Genomic DNA, 18,507 nt, shown 5'->3' on the forward strand with positions numbered 1-18,507 from the left:
AAATCAGCAACAACAGCCACCATTCAAATTAGCTTGTAATATATCAGCTTCTGTCTCACTCATCAGGCTTCTTTCCTAGAGTAGGCCTCTTACAGCCAAATTACTAGGAAATAAATCCCATGGACCTAACTCATAGCTAAATGCAAACAGGATTGGAGCCTTAGGGGTGTAACAAATGTTAGTCTAAAGTCCAATTCATTTTAATGGGTCTACTCTAAGTAGGATTAACATTTGATATAACTTTTAGTTAGAGTTGTAGGTCCAATGATTTACTCAGTTCACAAACACACAGCTACATGGAATTATGGAACTTAAACAAAATTGGCATCACTGCTAACATTTTAAACAAGTTTTAATTCTAACAACAACTAATATGTGGATAAGGCCAACTACTGATTTTACCAATCTCATACTTCATGAGGTGATTATTTTAAAATTCCTTGAATTTGGAAAGAACGTAAACAGGCACTTCATTCAATCACAAAGCTATCAATGGCTACTAGCCCTGATGGTTGTGTGCTGTTTCCAGTATTCGAGGCAGAAGCCTGTGTGCATCAGTTGCTGGGGAACATGGGTTGGAGGGTGCTGTTGCACCATGTCCTGCTTTGTTGATCCCTGGTCGACAGCTGGTTGGCCACTGTGTGAACAGAGTGCTGGACTAGATGGACCCTTGGTCTGATCCAGCATGGCACTTCATATGTTCTTAACTGAAAGTCATTCTCAGCTTTCATTTTAGAATATTTAGCCTTCTGTAATGCAGAGAAAAGCTTGGGGACTGAATTGAGATTTTAGCTTCTGAAAACAATAATCCCTCAGATGGTGAACTAGTCTGGAACCCATCAGTTTGTATTAGAAGGGCCCTTTATGTGGGCTGCGAACAGAGTGGGGGAGAAACACTAACATGTGGGCACCTTATAACCCAGCCTTCTCCAACGTGGTGCCCTCTAGATGTTTTTGGATTACAAATCCCAGCATTCCTAACCATTGTTCATTTCTGGCTGGGGATTATTGGAGTTGAAGTTCAACACTTGTAGAGTACAGACTGGGGAAAGCTGTACTACTGGTATAGATTTTTATGCCACTACTACAACAACAACCTATTTAATCAGGTGCCATGCTATACAACAGATAGTGGACACTCATTGCAATGTTTCACATGCACAAATAATGCATGGGTTTTGCACCTATCAATCCAGTTCTTTTAATTTCAGGGGAAGGACACAGTATGCATATATTACATTTAAGTTTCATCTTACCTTAATTTTTAGGTCACCACACATTCCCACCTACATGCATATTTGCCAACTCTTTGGCCCACTCATGTATCTGATAATGTAGCAGGCTTTTACCCACAAAAGCTTAAAATCACAATAAACTAGCTAGCAGAACAACAAACCACTCTTTTTGCTACAACACATGCATTCTGCTGCCCTTTTGCAATCTCTCATTACACAAGTGTGTTGTATAATTTTAACAACAAAGAATCTCATAGCACTTTTAAGAGTAACACAGCAGGGCATAAGCCGCCTTTCCCCACCTGGAACTCTCCAGATGTGTTGGATTATAACTCCTAGCATCCCTCGCTGGGAGTGGCAGTTCATCACATCTGGAGGGCACGAGGATTGGGGAAGGCGAGCATAAGCTTTCGTGGACTCTGCATCTGATGAAGTGGACAGTGCTTTAACTTCCTCAGCAACGTTACCTGTGCCTCCTGCACCGTGGAAAAGAAGGAAAGCCAGGCGGAACCTCCTCTCCGGAACGAGAGGAGGAGAGGTTATTGTCACGTCTCCTGATCCAGGGCTGCTGCTACTGCTTCAGCCTGGCAAACCACCCTCACTTGCTAACAGGCCTCCTGTCGCCAGCGCTTCTGCAATGTCAATGGCGACCTGCCAGGAGAGCAGACTAGCCGAGCACCCCAGAGAGCCGCAAAGGAGCTAAGCGGCTCCCGAGCATAGCGCCCGCGACTGCTTCCCCCCCAGACAGCGCGCGGAATAGAGGTCCCCGCCCTAAACCTACCAACCAATCGGTGGCCGCCTTTCTACCAATGACGGTAACGTCCGGTTAGCTCTATGGAGAAAGAACGTAACGCTCTATAAGAAGGTAAGTGTAGGGTGTAAGGCCTTCAGTAATTGGCCGATAGGGTTATTTTCCTACCGCTGTAGTTGTGTGCGCGCGTTGTAGATTAGCCAGATGCTCTGCGAGGCAAAAAGACCACAGTTCTGTTGTTTCCAGACAGGATATCCTGGATATTTTTGACGCCATGGCTCTCTTTGGTTAGAGTGGTAAAAATGACAATTGGCCATAAGAGCCAATGTAGAAATGCAGGCCTTTATCATTCCCACCTTCCAGAATGAGAGCAAGGACAGATGTTCGTGTTCTTTGTAACTCAGGGCCTCTGTACGAAAAATGTGATTTATTTGTTTTATTACCCTGCAAACACTTCCTCCCCAGGGTGGGTGGGGAAGAAATACAATCCGATAGCAATTCGTGTGTTTATTCGTAGTATTCATATCCCACATTTAAACTTGAGACAATTTCCAATTAAAATAAAATAAAATAATAAAAGTAACTTACATATTGCAAAAATCTACAATAAAAAGAAAAAGATTAATAAAATAGAAAATCCTTGCAGCACTCATAAAGCATCAACATTACTGTCCTGAAAATTATTATTCCTTCCCTCCCCCTCAAGGAGTTAGGGAGATAAGGCTAAGGTAGGAGAGAACAACAGAGAGTCTTGTGGCCCCTTGAGGCTAACAAATTTATTTTGGCATAAACTTTGAACTGTTGTCCACTTCATTAGATGCATGCAGTATCATGGAGAGATTCAAGCGGGTTTTTTTTTCATACATATGCACCAGGATGAGGGACTGTAAACAGAAATTCATTGCAGAGAGTACTGACGACATTATTAACTGGTCATTTACAGTGCAGCTGTTGCTGATAAATATCCTGGTATTAGGTGAGTTAATTAACATCTGCAATGTGATAAAAATCTAATCCTGATTCAAGCCTCTTGCAATAGAATTAAACCTGTTGCATTGATGAATGCAAAGTATGGGTTCTTCCACTGAATTATGGGTTTTCCGTTGCTCTGCTCTCCCATCTCTATAGTAGGCTACTCTTACAAGAATGCAGACTCTCAAGTACAGTCTTTGCAGCCCATATGTATTTTTGGTCAAAAGTAAGTCCTGCTATCTTCAAATGTGCCAAACTCACAGATTTAACTGGATTGCAGTCATTAGGTACCCTCTGTCACATATTATTCAACAAATCACTATTGGGTGACCCCACTTTTCCCTGCACAAAGCAGAGTAAAGTGGGGATCACTCCACATTAGTGTTGTGAATATGATAGTCATTCATTCTTGTTTCATGGTACATTATAAAAACAAACACACATTTATTGTGGCATCTCTTGAAGTGTTATCCTTAGTTAGCAGATACATGGGCACACCCAGTAAAGACAAAGAAAAAAAACTGTAAACTGAAGCTGAAGGTTTTAAAATGCAAGGGCTTTGTGATATTTCTGTGCAGAACAGAGTAACCCATTCACAGCACTGGTGACAATGCTGTGTTTGTAGTTATGCTGTGCTAATTTAACCCATTACAACAGCACTCATAGGTGATAATACCATACTATGCTAATTTAGTAGGCCAGAAACAACCTTTAAACATTGAAGCAGTCACATGGAAGCAGTATAGAAGTAATCAGACTGAGGAGTGGCTTTCCTTCACCACTGAACAATAACATCAAGCTCCACATCTGGGGTTTTGGGTAAAACTTAGAAACCAGAAAACACTCAGTTCCAAGCAGGCTTGATCTCAAAGGCTTCTTTTACAAATCAACCCATAACTATAAAAATGAAACTTTTGTTTTTTGTTGACAAGATTTGGTCGGCAAAAGGGGAGAAATGTTAACTGTGTGGTTCACACCTGAAGATATACACATGACTAGGGTCAGGAAGTATGGGGTCTCTGCGCTTTATGCCTACTAGCAAATGTGAGTGTTCCAAGACAGCTGACTGGGCCCTAGCTTTGCAGCAGGCTGCAGTGGCCTTTTGAGTCTGACACAGGCAAGCAGTGGACAATTGGGGCAGAGGCAAGAGACAGGCTGAGTTTGGACGACATGCTAATCAACGGGGGCGGGGGGCGGGGGAGAATGGGTAACAGGAATAGAATGGGAAACAACTGTTGATTAGCATGTTGTCTGAATGCAACCACACAGGCAATGCAAAGCAGTCTGCACTACTACTCAGTGCTACAACTTGTTCAGACCGAGGAACCAAGCATGGAGCAACAGTTATATAGGAGGTTATCTTATCTGGCTAAGCTGATGACTCCAGCTAGGATCAGGGTGGTACTGCAACACAAGAAAGTCAGGCTGATGATTCCTTCTTTCTTGATGGAGCAGGGAGCCCTGCTGGTATTTGATGCAGTGTTTGCCATAGGTTGAAATGCAGTACTGAAATAAATCATTTCCATGATTCTACAGCTAGAATTCCAGATTTTATTAGCATATCAGGCCTTCCAGAACTTGACAAAGCCTCGAAGGACATTTAGATGTGAAATCCTCCAAGCTCAATGAAGCCATTATAAAATGGTGGGGTTAGTATGTTGATCTAATCATATTCAGCTGTGATTATCTGAGCAGTTTTAATTCACAAAGGTTGAAAAGACCACATGTGATTTCTGTGTATCCACCAACACTTCTCCCTCCCATCCCCTGCTGCAGCCCCTTTGCCCTATGAAAAACTGCTCCTGAGAAGCAGGGAACCTTCAGGGAGGGGGGCAAATAGGTAGGAATCAACAACCCATCCCCATGCATGAGCAGAAGTGCATTCCAGTCACACATGGGCTACTTTGGATCCAAGGGATTGTTGCTTCAACTACAGTAAGAAATGTTGGAGACACAATGGGAAGAATCCAACGGGGCATTTACACCCCTGCCAATTCCCTTCCGCCCCACATCGATTCCCTTCTGCAAGCGGAAAGTCCTATCAATTCTGTTGTGCAAGCAGGAGCAAACACACAGGTGAGATTTAGTGTTTCATAGCGGAAACACTCGTTTTTGGAAGGCAGCAGGTTGTCAAACTCCAGTGACCCACCTCCTTTCAGAAATGAGTGTTTCCGCTTGTTTTGGGTTGCCCAGAACCACTACAGCATAGTTGTGCAACCAGTGGGGGCCGCTTCACAACGCAATTGGTGAGGCAAAGGAGAATTGGCTGGAGCATAAGTGCCCATTGAGCTGAGGGTGGTACCAGATCTTTGCATGGGCAGATGGTAAAGTATCTGTTTAATTCCAGCCGACACACATCAGTGTCTTTAATCTGAAGTACCATGACATCATCCAAAGTACATCATGAGTCATCATAGTTTCGATTATGAAGTTCTTGAATCATCCAAATGAATTAGAGGTATGGCCATATTCTCAGACTTCTCACTGTCAAAATCAAAACTTGTGGATGTGGTAATAATCTCATCCCTTCAGTTGTCTGCTTTCATGTGCTGGTGAAAATGTCAGTTGTGTCTTTCAAATTGTATTATAACTGACACAACAGCCCAGTCTATTTAGAACATCAATAATTGTTCTACTTCCATTCATGCTATTTATAGCTATCTTGAGTTGAAAATGCTTTGCAGACTTCCCTCTTCCATTAGTAAAAGAATATAATTACCAAGGGAAAATTATTTCATCTTCCTTTTTGTAACCTGAGAGAGTTCTGGATAGAAATGAGATCATTTTTAACCCTGTACCTTATGAAGTAAGCAAGATGCCCTTTTACATGAAGTGTGTATTGTCTTGTTCAGCAATATCATCTTACAATAATGTATTATTTAATGTATTATTTTTAGACACATTTTCACTCCACATAGTATTTGTCTCAGCCATATACCATGTCATGTAAACAGAGGGGTGACTTTGAGGGTGTCTAGTTTGGGAAGCTCCATTAAAATTGCGCCAAGTTTTTAATGGAGCACATTTCTACACAAAATGGTTGTTTCAATTATGTACATTATGACACACACCAAAGATTCTTTGGGAGACTTCTGCTGGCTTAATAATGACAAGTCTCACATTTCTTGCATATACCAGTAAAAGCCCATGTTATTCAATGGTTAGAAAATAAGTCCATTAACAGATCTTCAGAGAAGGCTCTTCTCTGAGTTCTTTGTCAGGGAAGCTCATTGTGTAGGAACTAGGCAGAGGGCCTTCTCCGTGGTGGCACTCTCTCTGGAATACCCTCTCCATTAGAGCTTGACTGGTGCTTATTACGCTGATGCCATTTCAATGTGATTACTAGGCTAGATGTATACATGTGGCACAAGTGAGAGCTGTAAGTGGGTGACTAATGAAGGCTCTGTGAGACAATTATGTAAAATATCAACTCCCCAAGCCTTAAATGTTACTGCTACTGTTCCAAATGCTGCTTTTCAAATCTCCCAAGATGAACATAGGAGAGAATAATCCCATCCCCCACAGAAATGGCCAGGTAGTGCCAGATGTTTTGGCCCCTTGGGGGCAGGCAGACAGGTATCCTGGGACACTGGATAGCTCCTGGGTCTTCCCACTGACAGGGATGATGGATAAAGGTGGGGCGAGGGCAAGGAGGATGTAAAATGTCCTCTCCAGTTCAAACTGCTAGGACATGTTGGGACAATGGGACATATTACTGAGTAGATGGGCCAAGGCGTCCTGCAGTAAGGCAGTTGTTATGTTCTTAAGACATATAGGACCCTGGCTTGAATTTAAAAAAATAGGGCAAGGAGGCAGATTGCTAGAAAACATTTATTTAAAAGGTAGTTCTGTATAGAAATCTACTGTCTTTTTGAGTTAGATTCCAATCCCAAAGAACAGAGAACGTCAGGATCGTCAGAGCCACAGATTTGAAACTCAGCCTGATCATATTCCTTCCCATTCTTAGGGCACAATCCTATGCATGTTTAGACAGAAAAAAACTCCACAATTCCCAAGGAATCCCAGAATTTTGGGAATTGAAGGACTCCCCCCACCCATCTAAACATGTTTAGGATTGTGTCCTTAGTCTCTTAGCAATTCATGAGCTTTTACCTTCATAAACAGCCTTGTATTTTCCCCCCTGTGCTAATCTGTTATGAAATGCCACAGTCTTCTGTGAGAGTGCTAACATTCCTCATGCAATGTTAGAATAAATACCTCACTTGAGTGCTATGCAACTGCAATTTATACTAGCACTAGATGTATTTGTGCATCAGTCTGTGAATCAGACTTGGAATAAAACAAGATATACATCAGGTTAAATAAAGTTGGTACATTTGATAAAGTTATATGTACAAGCCTGTTTCCCTACAGCAATAGTAACATAATGATTTACTGAATGCACAAACCAAAGGACACTGCAAAACAAGAAGTCATGTTGCCCATATGAAAAGTTCCAAAATCCATATAGTGTAATGTCTTTATTAGGCCAACTCAAAGACCACAAAAATGTGTAAGTTTCCTAGGAGCTCCATCAGACAAGCGTTTTATTGTACGCTTGTTACTGGGCACTCACAGATGTTCATGGGCCCCTCTCAGGACATCATCTGCCTCCAGGGCCCCTCCCACCCCTTCTAGCCTTCTTCGCACAACAAAAAAACACCCCAGTAAGTCCGAACATGCCGCTATCTCCTCCTGTGTGCAGGAAAAGCAGCGAGATCAAAACAGCCCACTGAATGGGCCAGGTGCATGTTGTTTACTTCCTCTTTTCTCTCCCTTGAGATTGAGGAAGTAATGAGGGCCAAATGCCCGGCCCTAGAATTGATGATAGCGAAATGCAATTCTCCCCCCACCCCCAGTGATGATGCTCTAGATCTCCAGATCTAAATAATATCTTTATTAGGTCAACTCAAAGATAACCAAAATATTGTGCTATCTGAGTTTGCGTAATAAAGGTATTATACCATACGGATTTTCAAAAAATTCTAAATATCCTTTGTACATCTCCTAAGCGTTAGAAGTGCTTCATGTACTTATGTCAGCAATCCTTAGAACAACTCTGTCGGCCTGTGTTACATTATTTCAATATTAAAGACGGTGCGCTGGGTCTGAGAAAGATCGGCTTGCCTATAGCCTCACGGCGAAAGTTCAGTCAAAGGCTTAATATAGACGAGGAAAAGATCTTTTTCGAAAATAACCCCTATTAGCCTCCTCCTGGGCATACAAAAACAAATGAATGGCCTGATGACGATAAAGATAATGCACTAATAAATATCTTTTGAACCCTACTGTGACGCCTCCTGCTCCCTGTGCCTAGATTAATATCATTATCCATTTCGCCCTCCGCGCCCCTGGCTCTCCACAGCCGCCTATGCTCCCTGCCCCACGTCCTCTCCTGCGCGCTTCCGATAAACACCACACCAAGCACGTCCACAACAAGCTTCTATCTGATCTCTCTATCGGTGAGAAGGAGGAGGCGTCGGCGGCGTCACGCCTCTCTCTCCGTCCCTCCCTCGCACCCATGTCTTTAGCCGCCAGACTGTACCCACTGAATTCTCCGACATCACGGACCTCATAGACTCAAGCGCCAAGAGGAAGCCCCTCCCTCCTCTCTCTGGCTCTGTCCGCTCGCCCCTCCCGCAGCTGAGTCAACAGCGCCTCCATGCTGACGCACAGAACGGATGAACGGTTCGCCCTTCCTCGCCCCCTCTCCGTCGTCTGCCTTCCTCCCATTGGTAGGAACCCAGGCCCCGCCCTCTCGCTAACTTTCCTTGCGGGGGGGGAGGGGAAAGTATAAGAGAGAGGAGGAGAGAAGAAAAAAGACCCATCAACCGACTCCTTCCAACACTTCCTTCTGCCGCCGGCCAATCACGGAGCGGGGTGTCATTTCTTGGCCAATCTGGAAGGGAGATTTGGCGTCCGCGAGACGGAACGCCCGGTTTCTGTGATGCAGCGGCTCGGGGGCGGCGTCATTGGCTGTTGCTGGCCCCGCCCCGCCTCCCTGAGTGTGGTGGGGGATGGGGGGGAAGGCCGCCTCTTGTCTGTGTCTCTCGATCTGTTTACTCCTCGCGCTCGGTCCCCAGCGGTGGCTGCGGCAGCGCTGAGTGGGTGGCAGCAGCGGCAGCAGCAGCTGGGCCGGCGGCGCAGATCGGCACTCCGCGCCAGTTCCCCGCAACACCATCCCGCCTTCGCTCTTTCCAACGTAGCCCCGCTGCGGGACTAAGGCAGAGCAAGAGAAAAGAGTTCATTAGTTAGTGGGTTCGTTGGGGAGGGCCATGAAAACGGAGATCTCCACGGCTGCGGGCTTCATCACCCGCCTCCTCCGGACGCCCGGCGGCATCGGCGACGAGGAGCTGCGCTGCTTCAGCGAGTCCCTCCAGGAGGCGCTACGAGGTGAGGCGGCTCGGGGAAGGGGCGGCAGGAGGCGCCCCCACGCGGGCTCCCACGCTCCCCCCTCTGCCCCACCGTCTGATCGGAGGTGGGGGGACATGGAGGGGGAGTCCTGCGAGGATCTCAGCCGCCCTCGCCCCATCGCGCGGGGGAGTCGATGCCGCCGCCGCCGCCGCCTGCCACAAAGAGGAAGCCCGACACGGCGCGGCCGAAGCAGCTGCCGCCGCCTCTGCCACCGTCTCTGCTGGGTCCCTCATAAGTTCCCCCAACTCCTTCTGCCCCAGGTCCCGCCGTCTCTCGTGCTCGTTCCCTAACCTCGCTCCTAACGCTCTCAGGTCCGTCACTTTTCCCTTCTCTTCTTCCCCCCGCTCCCCCACCCCAACTACTCCAACCCCTCAGGCGACTGAGGAGATTAAACTCTTCCCCAATTTGAGCCCCTCAGAACGGGCCGTGGGGGGGGGGGATTAACGACAGGCGCGCGCGCACTCGGTGGGGGAGCGGAAGGGCAGCCTCTTCGCCTCAGCACTCCCCGTTTGTCATCAGTGAATGATACTGTTTTTCCAGTCATACTATGGCTAAACGGGCTTCTCTCCGTCCTCCTCCCCCGCCCCTTCTCGGGCTCCTTGTCGGTTGTTTTTTTTTTAACTCTCCTTTGCAGCCCTTCGTGTTTTGAGTCGTTGGACAGATGGACAGGCGGCAGAAACACAAGGGGCTGATGCCTGCCTGAGTGCCTATTATGCAGGCTGTAACTCTTCTCCCTTTTCTCCCCTTTGTTCCTGTTTACAGACCATTATAAGCACCACTGGTTCCCCCTGATGCCCTCCAAAGGCTCGGGATACCGCTGCATTCGGATCAATCACAAGATGGACCCCTTGATAGGAAAGGCAGCAGTCATGATCGGACTAAGCCACGAGAGACTCTTCCAGCTTCTGCCCAGCGAATTAACTCTTTGGGTCGACCCCTTTGAGGTGTCCTATCGGATCGGGGAAGATGGGTCTATCTGTGCCCTCTATGAAGGCCCTCAGCCAGCAGTGAAGAATGCCAAAGCTCTTGAGAGCAGGAGCAGCTGTAAAGAGGAGTGGAGAATTGGCAGAGCCAGCCCTTCCAAGAACTACAACATGATGACAGTTTCCAGTTAAAAAAAAAAAAACACATTCGCTGTACAATGATGTATGTATGTAGCCCACTTTGATAATGAAGTTAGATGATGTAATTGATATGTTGATTTTCACCCCATAGTCATTAAAGTTGTAGTAGTACTGCCAAATTCTTTGTTTTGTGGCCAAGGGCTAATGTATAAAAACAGTTCTTTAACTGTCTACTTTTTTCTGGATTGTATACTGTAAATGAAATTGTACAGTCAAGACGATTGTTTTACAGATTTATATTTTGGAAAAAAATCCTTGGCTATTTGTAATAAAAATGAAATTAAATTAACTCTTTTTTTAAAAGTGGCTTTTAGTTCACAATAACTCCCCCCATCTATTTATTGAGCAATAATTTCGGGGTGGGTAGAGGGAGGCAGACGGGTGAGAGGGCGAGAATTAAACACTGACCAACTGGAATTTTTAAACCTCGCTAGTGACTTTGCTGCATGGGGTATTTCAGGATCATAAACACAGCTGCATAGAACAAATATGATTTGTCTAAAGTAAATATACCAAGCCAGGTTTCTATTTCCAAACATCTGTCAAATATGGAATCAAACTTCTTGGAAATAAAATTGTAGAAATTTATTCAGTACTTCATTCTCCCTTGTTCTGTAAAACACGTTTTTTAATATGGCTTTACACTGATGAATATTGGATAAAAATAGTTAAAATTGAACACATAACATTTTATATGGTCTGCCAGAGTAAAGGGATAATTTAAGACTTCAGAATATAATTGTTAAAGCTTTCCTACAATCAGATGGACTAGACAAGTTTTATCCTGATCCAAGATGACTTTTCTTGGATGTTACGTTCCATTAATTTTAGTGGGAATTATTTTCATGTAAAGTGGTTGGGACTAGGGTGCAAATTTAATGTTATATTAACATACTAGTTCACATTTTAAAAAATATTTGAATCTTAACCCTGTTAATCCCAGTTTTTCTATTTTATTTTTGCTATTTAAAATATTTACCACTGGGCATTAAAACCCACTCAAAATGAAGTTGTTTCTTTTAAACTATTAAGTCTTTAGGATCCAAAGAGCTACTGTTCATGCACCCAAGGCCTTGGCCATGACAGGTGAAATTCTGTATTTAGTGAAAAAGATAATTGCCTGTTTAGCTGTTCACCAACAAACATTGCTTAATGTCACATTAACATGGTAAAAGGTAGTTAAGGGGCAAGTCTGGGCAAATTCAAACTGCTACTTCCAACTTGGATGAAAAGGGGGTGGGATTACAGATGTTTTAAAATTAATTTAATAAAATGTAATGTCTACGTTCTAAAAAAATTCTAATAGCTATTTTTTGGAAGTTAGGCTTTTAAATATACAATAGATGTAGTCTACTTTTAAATGATAGTGGGTGTGGGTTTTTTTGGTAAGGGATCAGTTTGATTATTGCTTCTGTTAGTTGATATGGTCCAAATACTGTAGAATATATCTAAACTCCCAGTGAGTTCAATGGAGTTTATTGCCTATAGGAATTCACTGGATTGCAGCAATATTATGTATAGTTGCTTTGTTAGAAACATTCCACTAACATTGTTGAGATATATTTCTAAGGAGATGCATTAAGCTGTTAGCCTCATTATCTTTTATATTTGTTAGCAAGTACATTGATTTGGCAATAACCACGGTAAGTACTCATGTCAATTTTCATAATAGAAATTTGTATTTTGGGTAAGAAAAAGGCAGCAGGACTTCTGATTTTAAGATGCAAACATAAAATTACTGCCTAAAGACTATTTTGAAAACAATTTCTGGTGAGAGCCACAAAGTAACAATCATAAGGTTGGGTAGAAAAACTCTACCACGTAGACATTTTTTAAACAGCACTACAAAGCAAAATGTTATCTCTTTTCTACTATTTATGCTATGTTTGACTGTTAATGCAGAAAATAGGGAAAACAAATTGAATCTAGATTATAGGATCCAGGCAATATTTGTGTTTGCATTATAGAGCAAGCATAAATTGAATTAAGTCTCAAGAGTTCACAGTTTTCTGGCTTTTATACACCCAAACAGAGGATTTTCAAAAGGAACACTGAAGCACTGTTATTTTGTAGATAAAGCAGGTGGGTGAAGATGAAACGGAATTATTGTAGGCATTGTATGTTCTCCGCTTGTTAAAGCAAATATTGCTCCCTTTTCTTTTTGATGAATATACCTATGTTGGTCTAAAACTATTTGGATTTTTAAGGAACGCACATTAGCTGAATTATTTAAATATTTCACATTTAAGATATTTCTAATATAAATCGTTACAGTAATGATAAAATTTGGTTGAAGGCCTTAAATTGGGGTACTGCTATCCCAATAATAGGCATGTAGAACAGCCTTTTAAATAAACCCCCAAACATTACTGGCCTACTTAAGAGGGAGTAGCTGTCTGCGGAGGAAGAGACCCACCTTTTCTATGGCCAGCATTTAAATGCAGGCTACAAGGCAACTTTTAAAACTAGCCCGTTATCAAGTGGGCTGGTGGAAAATTGGATGGATTTCTCTGTCCCCCTTCCACTAGTCTACTTGGTTTTTGTGCTGGCTGTGGAGAAGGGATGGAGTGGTTTGTCCCTCTGCCAGCACACTTGCCTGCATTTAATTTCTAATCACGTATGGTAACTAGATGAGTTGTAAATACAAGACTGGTGTATATATATTCCCACAATATTCATGTAGAGGATTTCTACTTTGCTGGTAATACCCATTTCTTAGAAGCCCTGTTGATTTTATAAGAACATAAAATACTACAATCAGTCTTGACTGATTTCTAAAGTATAATTTATGGAACCAAGCAAATCATGATTCACACCAACATGGAATTTCACATATTATTTGACCATCTAAGATAATGCTTATGCTTGAGAAGCGAAGAAGTGATGTTTCCATAAGTAGAAGATAAAACATATGCTAATGTTATTTTGTATGTAATTTATAACAACAACAAACACTTTCAAAAAGCAGGGACGTTATGAGATAGAGATTAAAATACTAAATTAAGTCAACTGAAATTTATTTAAAATGTACAAGGATGATTCACTAGGACAGATTTGGTACAATAAAATATTTCTTTAACATTCAATCTACTTGTGTGTTCTTAATATACAAAAGGTTAATTATAAAAATAATAATTGTGAAAGTGGTGGTAATACAGAATAAAACTACAGTTATTTAATCTGTATGATCTGTAGCGTAAAATCTACATCCAAAACCAGACACTGCTTTCATTTGAACAGACTCATTGAAAAAGTATGGGAGAAAGGAATAAAATCCAAATGTAAAAAGGGAGATCAAACATTAAGCATCAAGGGTGTGGGTGGGAGGGAATGATCCTATGTTGAAGCAAAATATTGAAAAAGAAGTGTGAAAAAAGCTGGAGACGTTTTGCATATAATGGGGGACCTGCTACAATGTAAATCCCAATATTTTTCAGTACTATCCATCATATGCCCTTCGAATCTAAAGGGCGCCTCTGATTTTTAACATTTCAGTTTGATATTATTGTTTGCTTCTATTGCATTGATGTTAAAAAGGGTATGGAAGTTTCACAGTATAATTAAATGCTATGAACCTTCAGCTGAACAGCTCTGCAGCAATTGAGAATGGTTGACTTGATATGACTAAGGATTGCTCAGTAAATTGCTAGATAAGGCTTTCAAGAAGAGAAAGCAGGAAGGGTGGGAGAACAGACTTTCAATGGAAAGTATGAAGTGTCCTTTTTCTGCACTAACATGTTGATGTATTTAAACGTAATCTCTGGGTAGATCCTAATAAAGTTGCAAACAAGCAACATGTTTACAGAAACCTCAATCGCAACCAGTACTTCACCATTCTAAAAATGAGTTTGAGGGCTCTAAATATACATGCAGATAAGAACCTAAGAAAGAACCCCTGCTAGTGGAACAGACCAAAGGCATATCTAGTCCAGCATCTTGTTACCCGCAGTGGCCAAACCACACCCTTGGGAAGGCCACAAGCAGGACCTGAGGATAATAGCCCTTTCCAACACTGGTTTCCCAGCACTTGGTAGATTTGCAAAGACTATTAAAATAATTTTAAACTAAGAAACAGGGTAATATATGTTTAGTCATCAGAATGGCCACGATCCCTAGATCCATTGTTCCTAATTTTCTTTTCCACCCCACATCTCACACGCAAATGAGTATATCTCACTGTAGACCTCTTGAAGTCTCATGCTGTCCTATCTGGCTGATGTGCACCTTGTTTCCCATTATACTAGAATTATTTGCTTCCCCTGTTTAATGCTGGACATTTCACTTGGTGTCTTTTCTCACTACAGACATCTTACTAAATTATTTCCATACCACTCCTATGCATTGTTTACTCAGAAGAATATTTCACTGACCAAGTTCACATGATCAAAACAAGCCACCATGGCATAAACAAGTCACGGCATGTGTGGGAGTAATTTGCATAATCAACGCCAAACCATGACTTATCAAGTTATCTGAAACCAGGCAAAATGGCATGTTGGAGGTTTAAACTACCCTTAAGTGATGTATGGGCTGTTGTAGGGTTATCTGAGGGCTGTTTAACCCTTCAAGAAGCCATGCTGACTGGGTTCGGATAACATGATAAGCTGTCGGCAGGTGGTGATTATGCAAATAGCACCTAGCACACACTGGCATGAGCTGAGGCTCACAACAAGCAATGGTGGCTTGTTTTGATCATGTGAACAGGCCCACTGACTCAGTGAGATTAGCTAATCAGGTAAGTGTGCACAGGACTGTAGCTTTAGTTAATTTCTTCTAGCAAAAGCTAAATCTGGCAACCTCAGTCTTATCTCAACATTGACTCCTTTTCTGGCACACTGCATGGAATCAATGTTTTTGTAGGTATATGGTTACATGGTGAAATTGTGCAAATTCAGGGAGGGAAACTAAATAGCCCTGGAACAGCAAGAAGCAAAAGTGAAATTAAATTGAATGCAACAAGAGTACTACTACTGTATGTAGGGTGACCATATGAAAAGGAGGACAGGGCTCCTGTATCTTTTAACAGTTATGTAGAAAAGGGAATTTCAGCAGATGTCATTTGTATGCATGCAACACCTGGTGACATTCCCTCTTCATCACAACAGTTAAAGGTGCAGGTGCCCTGCCTTTTAGGCAGGGCTCCTGCAGCTTTAACTGTTGTGATGGAGAGGGGATTTCACCAGGTGCTGCATGCATACAAATGACACCTGCTGAAATTCTCTTTTCAATACAACAGCTAAAGATACAGGAGACCTGTCCTCCTTTTCACATGGTCACCCTAACTGTACAATTATTTTTCTTTGTGAGATAAGTGTGTAATTGTTGCAAGTGATTTTTCTTCTTCAATAATTCAAGTTAAGGTTTTTATTACTGGGGCACTGCATTTTCCAAACAACAAAAGCTTGTTATCTGGACAATTAAATTCTTGCTTCTCTTATCCCACTGTTTAGTGCAATTTTAACTGTTTAGTATGGTAGGCGATATGTGGTTACATTATTGGCTTGGATATCTTATGTAATTATGAGCAACTCTGCCTCCCTATTAGTCACATTTGTTTACCAAAACAGTAGCAGAAATTGTGACAGACCAGAATCTTTCAACATAAGGCTGTTTCTGGGATTTGAATAGGCAGAACTAAGAATGGAATTCTCTGGAGGATTTAGAACCAGCCCTGAGTTTAGGAGAGGTGGTTGTGAAGTACTAAAAAATGTTACAAAGAGTGTTTCTAGATGGAAGACTCCTAGCACTGCCAATCAAAAAGCATCCTGGTGCTATTCTGCCTTTTCCTCCGTAATGGATTTTTTGTTTAAAAGAAAAACATAAGAAAATATGGGAGGGTTACATGTGGAAGACACTCACACATAGGTTAAATTCTTTGAATGAGGCACAATGATTGCAGGGTAAAAGCCTCACCTAGAAGCACCCAAGTTTCCAGAAATGCAAGCAGTGTGAATACTGGCTGTGAACCTGTTAAGAAAGATAACCTAATAATGGGATTTTGATCACTTATGAGAATTTTAATGCTAGGTAGGGAAGTGAAGACTTTCATAAAGCTTGTGCTCTGTGACCACTTTGAGAACTTACTTGGTGAAAAAGCAACTATACTAATACCAAAACCCAATTCTCCAACTGTCATTCCTTATGTAGCCAAAACAACATCTACACAGAAAAGGGAGGTATCAGCATGGTTTGGGGAACTCCCAAGGTTTGCAGAAGTACAAAAAAAAAAAAAAAAAACTTGGGAAAAAAAAGACCCAGTGAGAACTGGGGGAATGTTATGGAATAGCTGGAAACCTGAACAGCAGTAGCACTTCATGCTGCAGCATTTTGTTGCCGCTTCCACTTGATGTCTATTACTGCTCCAACTTGTTCTCCTTGTTTCCATTGTGGTTTAACAGCAGAGAAAGCAGGAGTCCCCATGAGCACATTCGGAACTTTAAAAAGGTGTCATGGCTGCGACCACAAAATGGCTACTCTGAAGTTGTGGGTAGTCACAAAATCCCTGCCTTGGGGCATGAGGCCAGTCACAATTTTTTAAAAAATACACAGAGAAAAAAATAGGGACACAGAAAACAGAAAAAGGATACACACAGCGAGAAAGAATGTATACACACACACACACACACACACACACACACGGAGGGAGGGAGGGAGAGAGGAAGGGAGAAAGGAAAAAACAAACACAGAGAGCATTTCCTCCCTATGCAAATGACTGGAGTGATTTAGAGACTTGCATAGGGAGAAAAAATGAACAAAACACTCTCTGGGCCCCCTTCTGCGAGAGTCTACGTTCTCACAAGCTGCTATTGCTTCTCATCCTATCTCTTATTGCCACTGCTTGCTTGCTTGACAGGCAGACAGCCAGTAAACAAATAGAAAGTGGCATCTACAGCTCCTCCTCAGCACCACTGTTGTCTGAGCCAGAGCAAGAGGCAGGTGGAAAAACAGGCTGCAATGGGGAAGAGGAGCAAAATCCAGGGGTCTCTTTTTAGTGGGTCCCTGTTGGGGTGTAGGGCCCTTCGCAGGTGCCCAACCATGCTCACCTTTGATGCCAGCACTGATGCCAGTATTAATATATCTCTTTGAAGTAAGAATTACAACCTCAAATAAATCCTTTTAGATTCAATGCACGTGTGTGTGGTTAGTGGTGTGATTGCAAAAGTGCCATCTTGCAAACATTTCGGTCAAGCAGTTTCCCATATGACAGCAGTGATTTCAACCATGGCGACACAACCCTTTTCTTTTGTGTTTAAACTCTGTGTAAAAATAGCGGATTGCTAAATCTGCATTCACAGTTTCTTCACACATACAGGTTCATCCCATATAAAGCTGTTATTTTGCAATTCACTGCCGTGCAGCTGACCACACAATGAAGTGGGCCAGAAAGGCAAGGCAATGTAGCTTATACACAAAGGTAAAACTTGAATATTGGACAAAATGGACTGGATTCTATGCAGTCTCACTCATCATTTCAATCCAATCTGCATACGTTAGAGGTCTAAGCAGCTGAAGGCCTTAATTCTATATAATACAGTGGTCAAAAAGACATAATTGACATACAAAGAGGCAGGAAGTTTTTCCTCATACAGTTGAATACTATTGACAACTACAGAGGGTGGACAACTTGTGCCCTCCAGATATTGCAGCCTACAACTCCCAGCAGCCCTAGGCAGCATAGTCAACAGTGAGGGATGATGGGAACTGTAACCCATCAACACTCCAGAATTAAATTCTATGGTATAAGGTAAACCATCCCTAATCTAAGACAAAGTTGCAATGGAGGTAACCCTGCCCTTTATAACATATATTGCTGTCACCTGAAACAGAGTTAGGGCCCAACTAGATGTGATGTTAAACACATCATTAGAAACCATGTCTGATGTCAACATTAGTAGCTGGTGTGTGGTGTGTGTGTGTGAATTTAATCAGGACCACAGCATGCAGTTAGGGGAGGCTTAACCTCTCCCTAACAAAACCTACCTTCTTACACTTCAGACACGGTGGGAACCTT

General features: G+C 42.4%; 2 protein-coding genes across 4 annotated transcripts in view; one reads left to right on the top strand and one right to left on the bottom strand.

Moving 5' to 3' along the window:
- ATRIP (ATR interacting protein) overlaps positions 1-8,550 on the bottom strand; it is a 30,081-nt gene extending 21,531 nt beyond the window's left edge. For 2 of the 3 annotated variants that reach the window (XM_063121187.1, XM_063121185.1), the window contains exon 1: positions 1,703-1,915. The gene's annotated coding sequence lies outside the window, so the exon portion shown is untranslated. Of the gene's footprint in view, positions 1-1,702; positions 1,916-8,529 lie in introns of those variants that run through there. The other variant, XM_063121186.1, reaches the window with a different exon arrangement.
- Positions 8,551-9,004: 454 nt separating this feature from the next.
- Positions 9,005-10,785, top strand: LOC134395162 (protein BTG1-like). The gene is made up of 2 exons (XM_063121208.1): positions 9,005-9,351; positions 10,135-10,785. Exons 1-2 carry the CDS (start codon positions 9,234-9,236, stop codon positions 10,485-10,487), a joined length of 471 nt encoding a protein of 156 aa, XP_062977278.1. The 5' UTR covers positions 9,005-9,233; the 3' UTR covers positions 10,488-10,785.
- Positions 10,786-18,507: the final 7,722 nt, after the last annotated feature.

Source organism: Elgaria multicarinata, chromosome 3 (genome assembly GCF_023053635.1).
Source record: "Elgaria multicarinata webbii isolate HBS135686 ecotype San Diego chromosome 3, rElgMul1.1.pri, whole genome shotgun sequence".
Classification (NCBI taxonomy): Eukaryota; Metazoa; Chordata; class Lepidosauria; order Squamata; family Anguidae; genus Elgaria; species Elgaria multicarinata.

Excerpts from the sequence above, each read along its gene's own strand:
- LOC134395162 (XM_063121208.1), top strand. The coding sequence starts at position 9,234 with ATGAAAACGGAGATCTCCACGGCTGCGGGCTTCATCACCCGCCTCCTC. Across the intron at positions 9,352-10,134 it reads CCTCCAGGAGGCGCTACGAG|ACCATTATAAGCACCACTGG; the intron begins GTGAGGCGGCTC and ends TCCTGTTTACAG.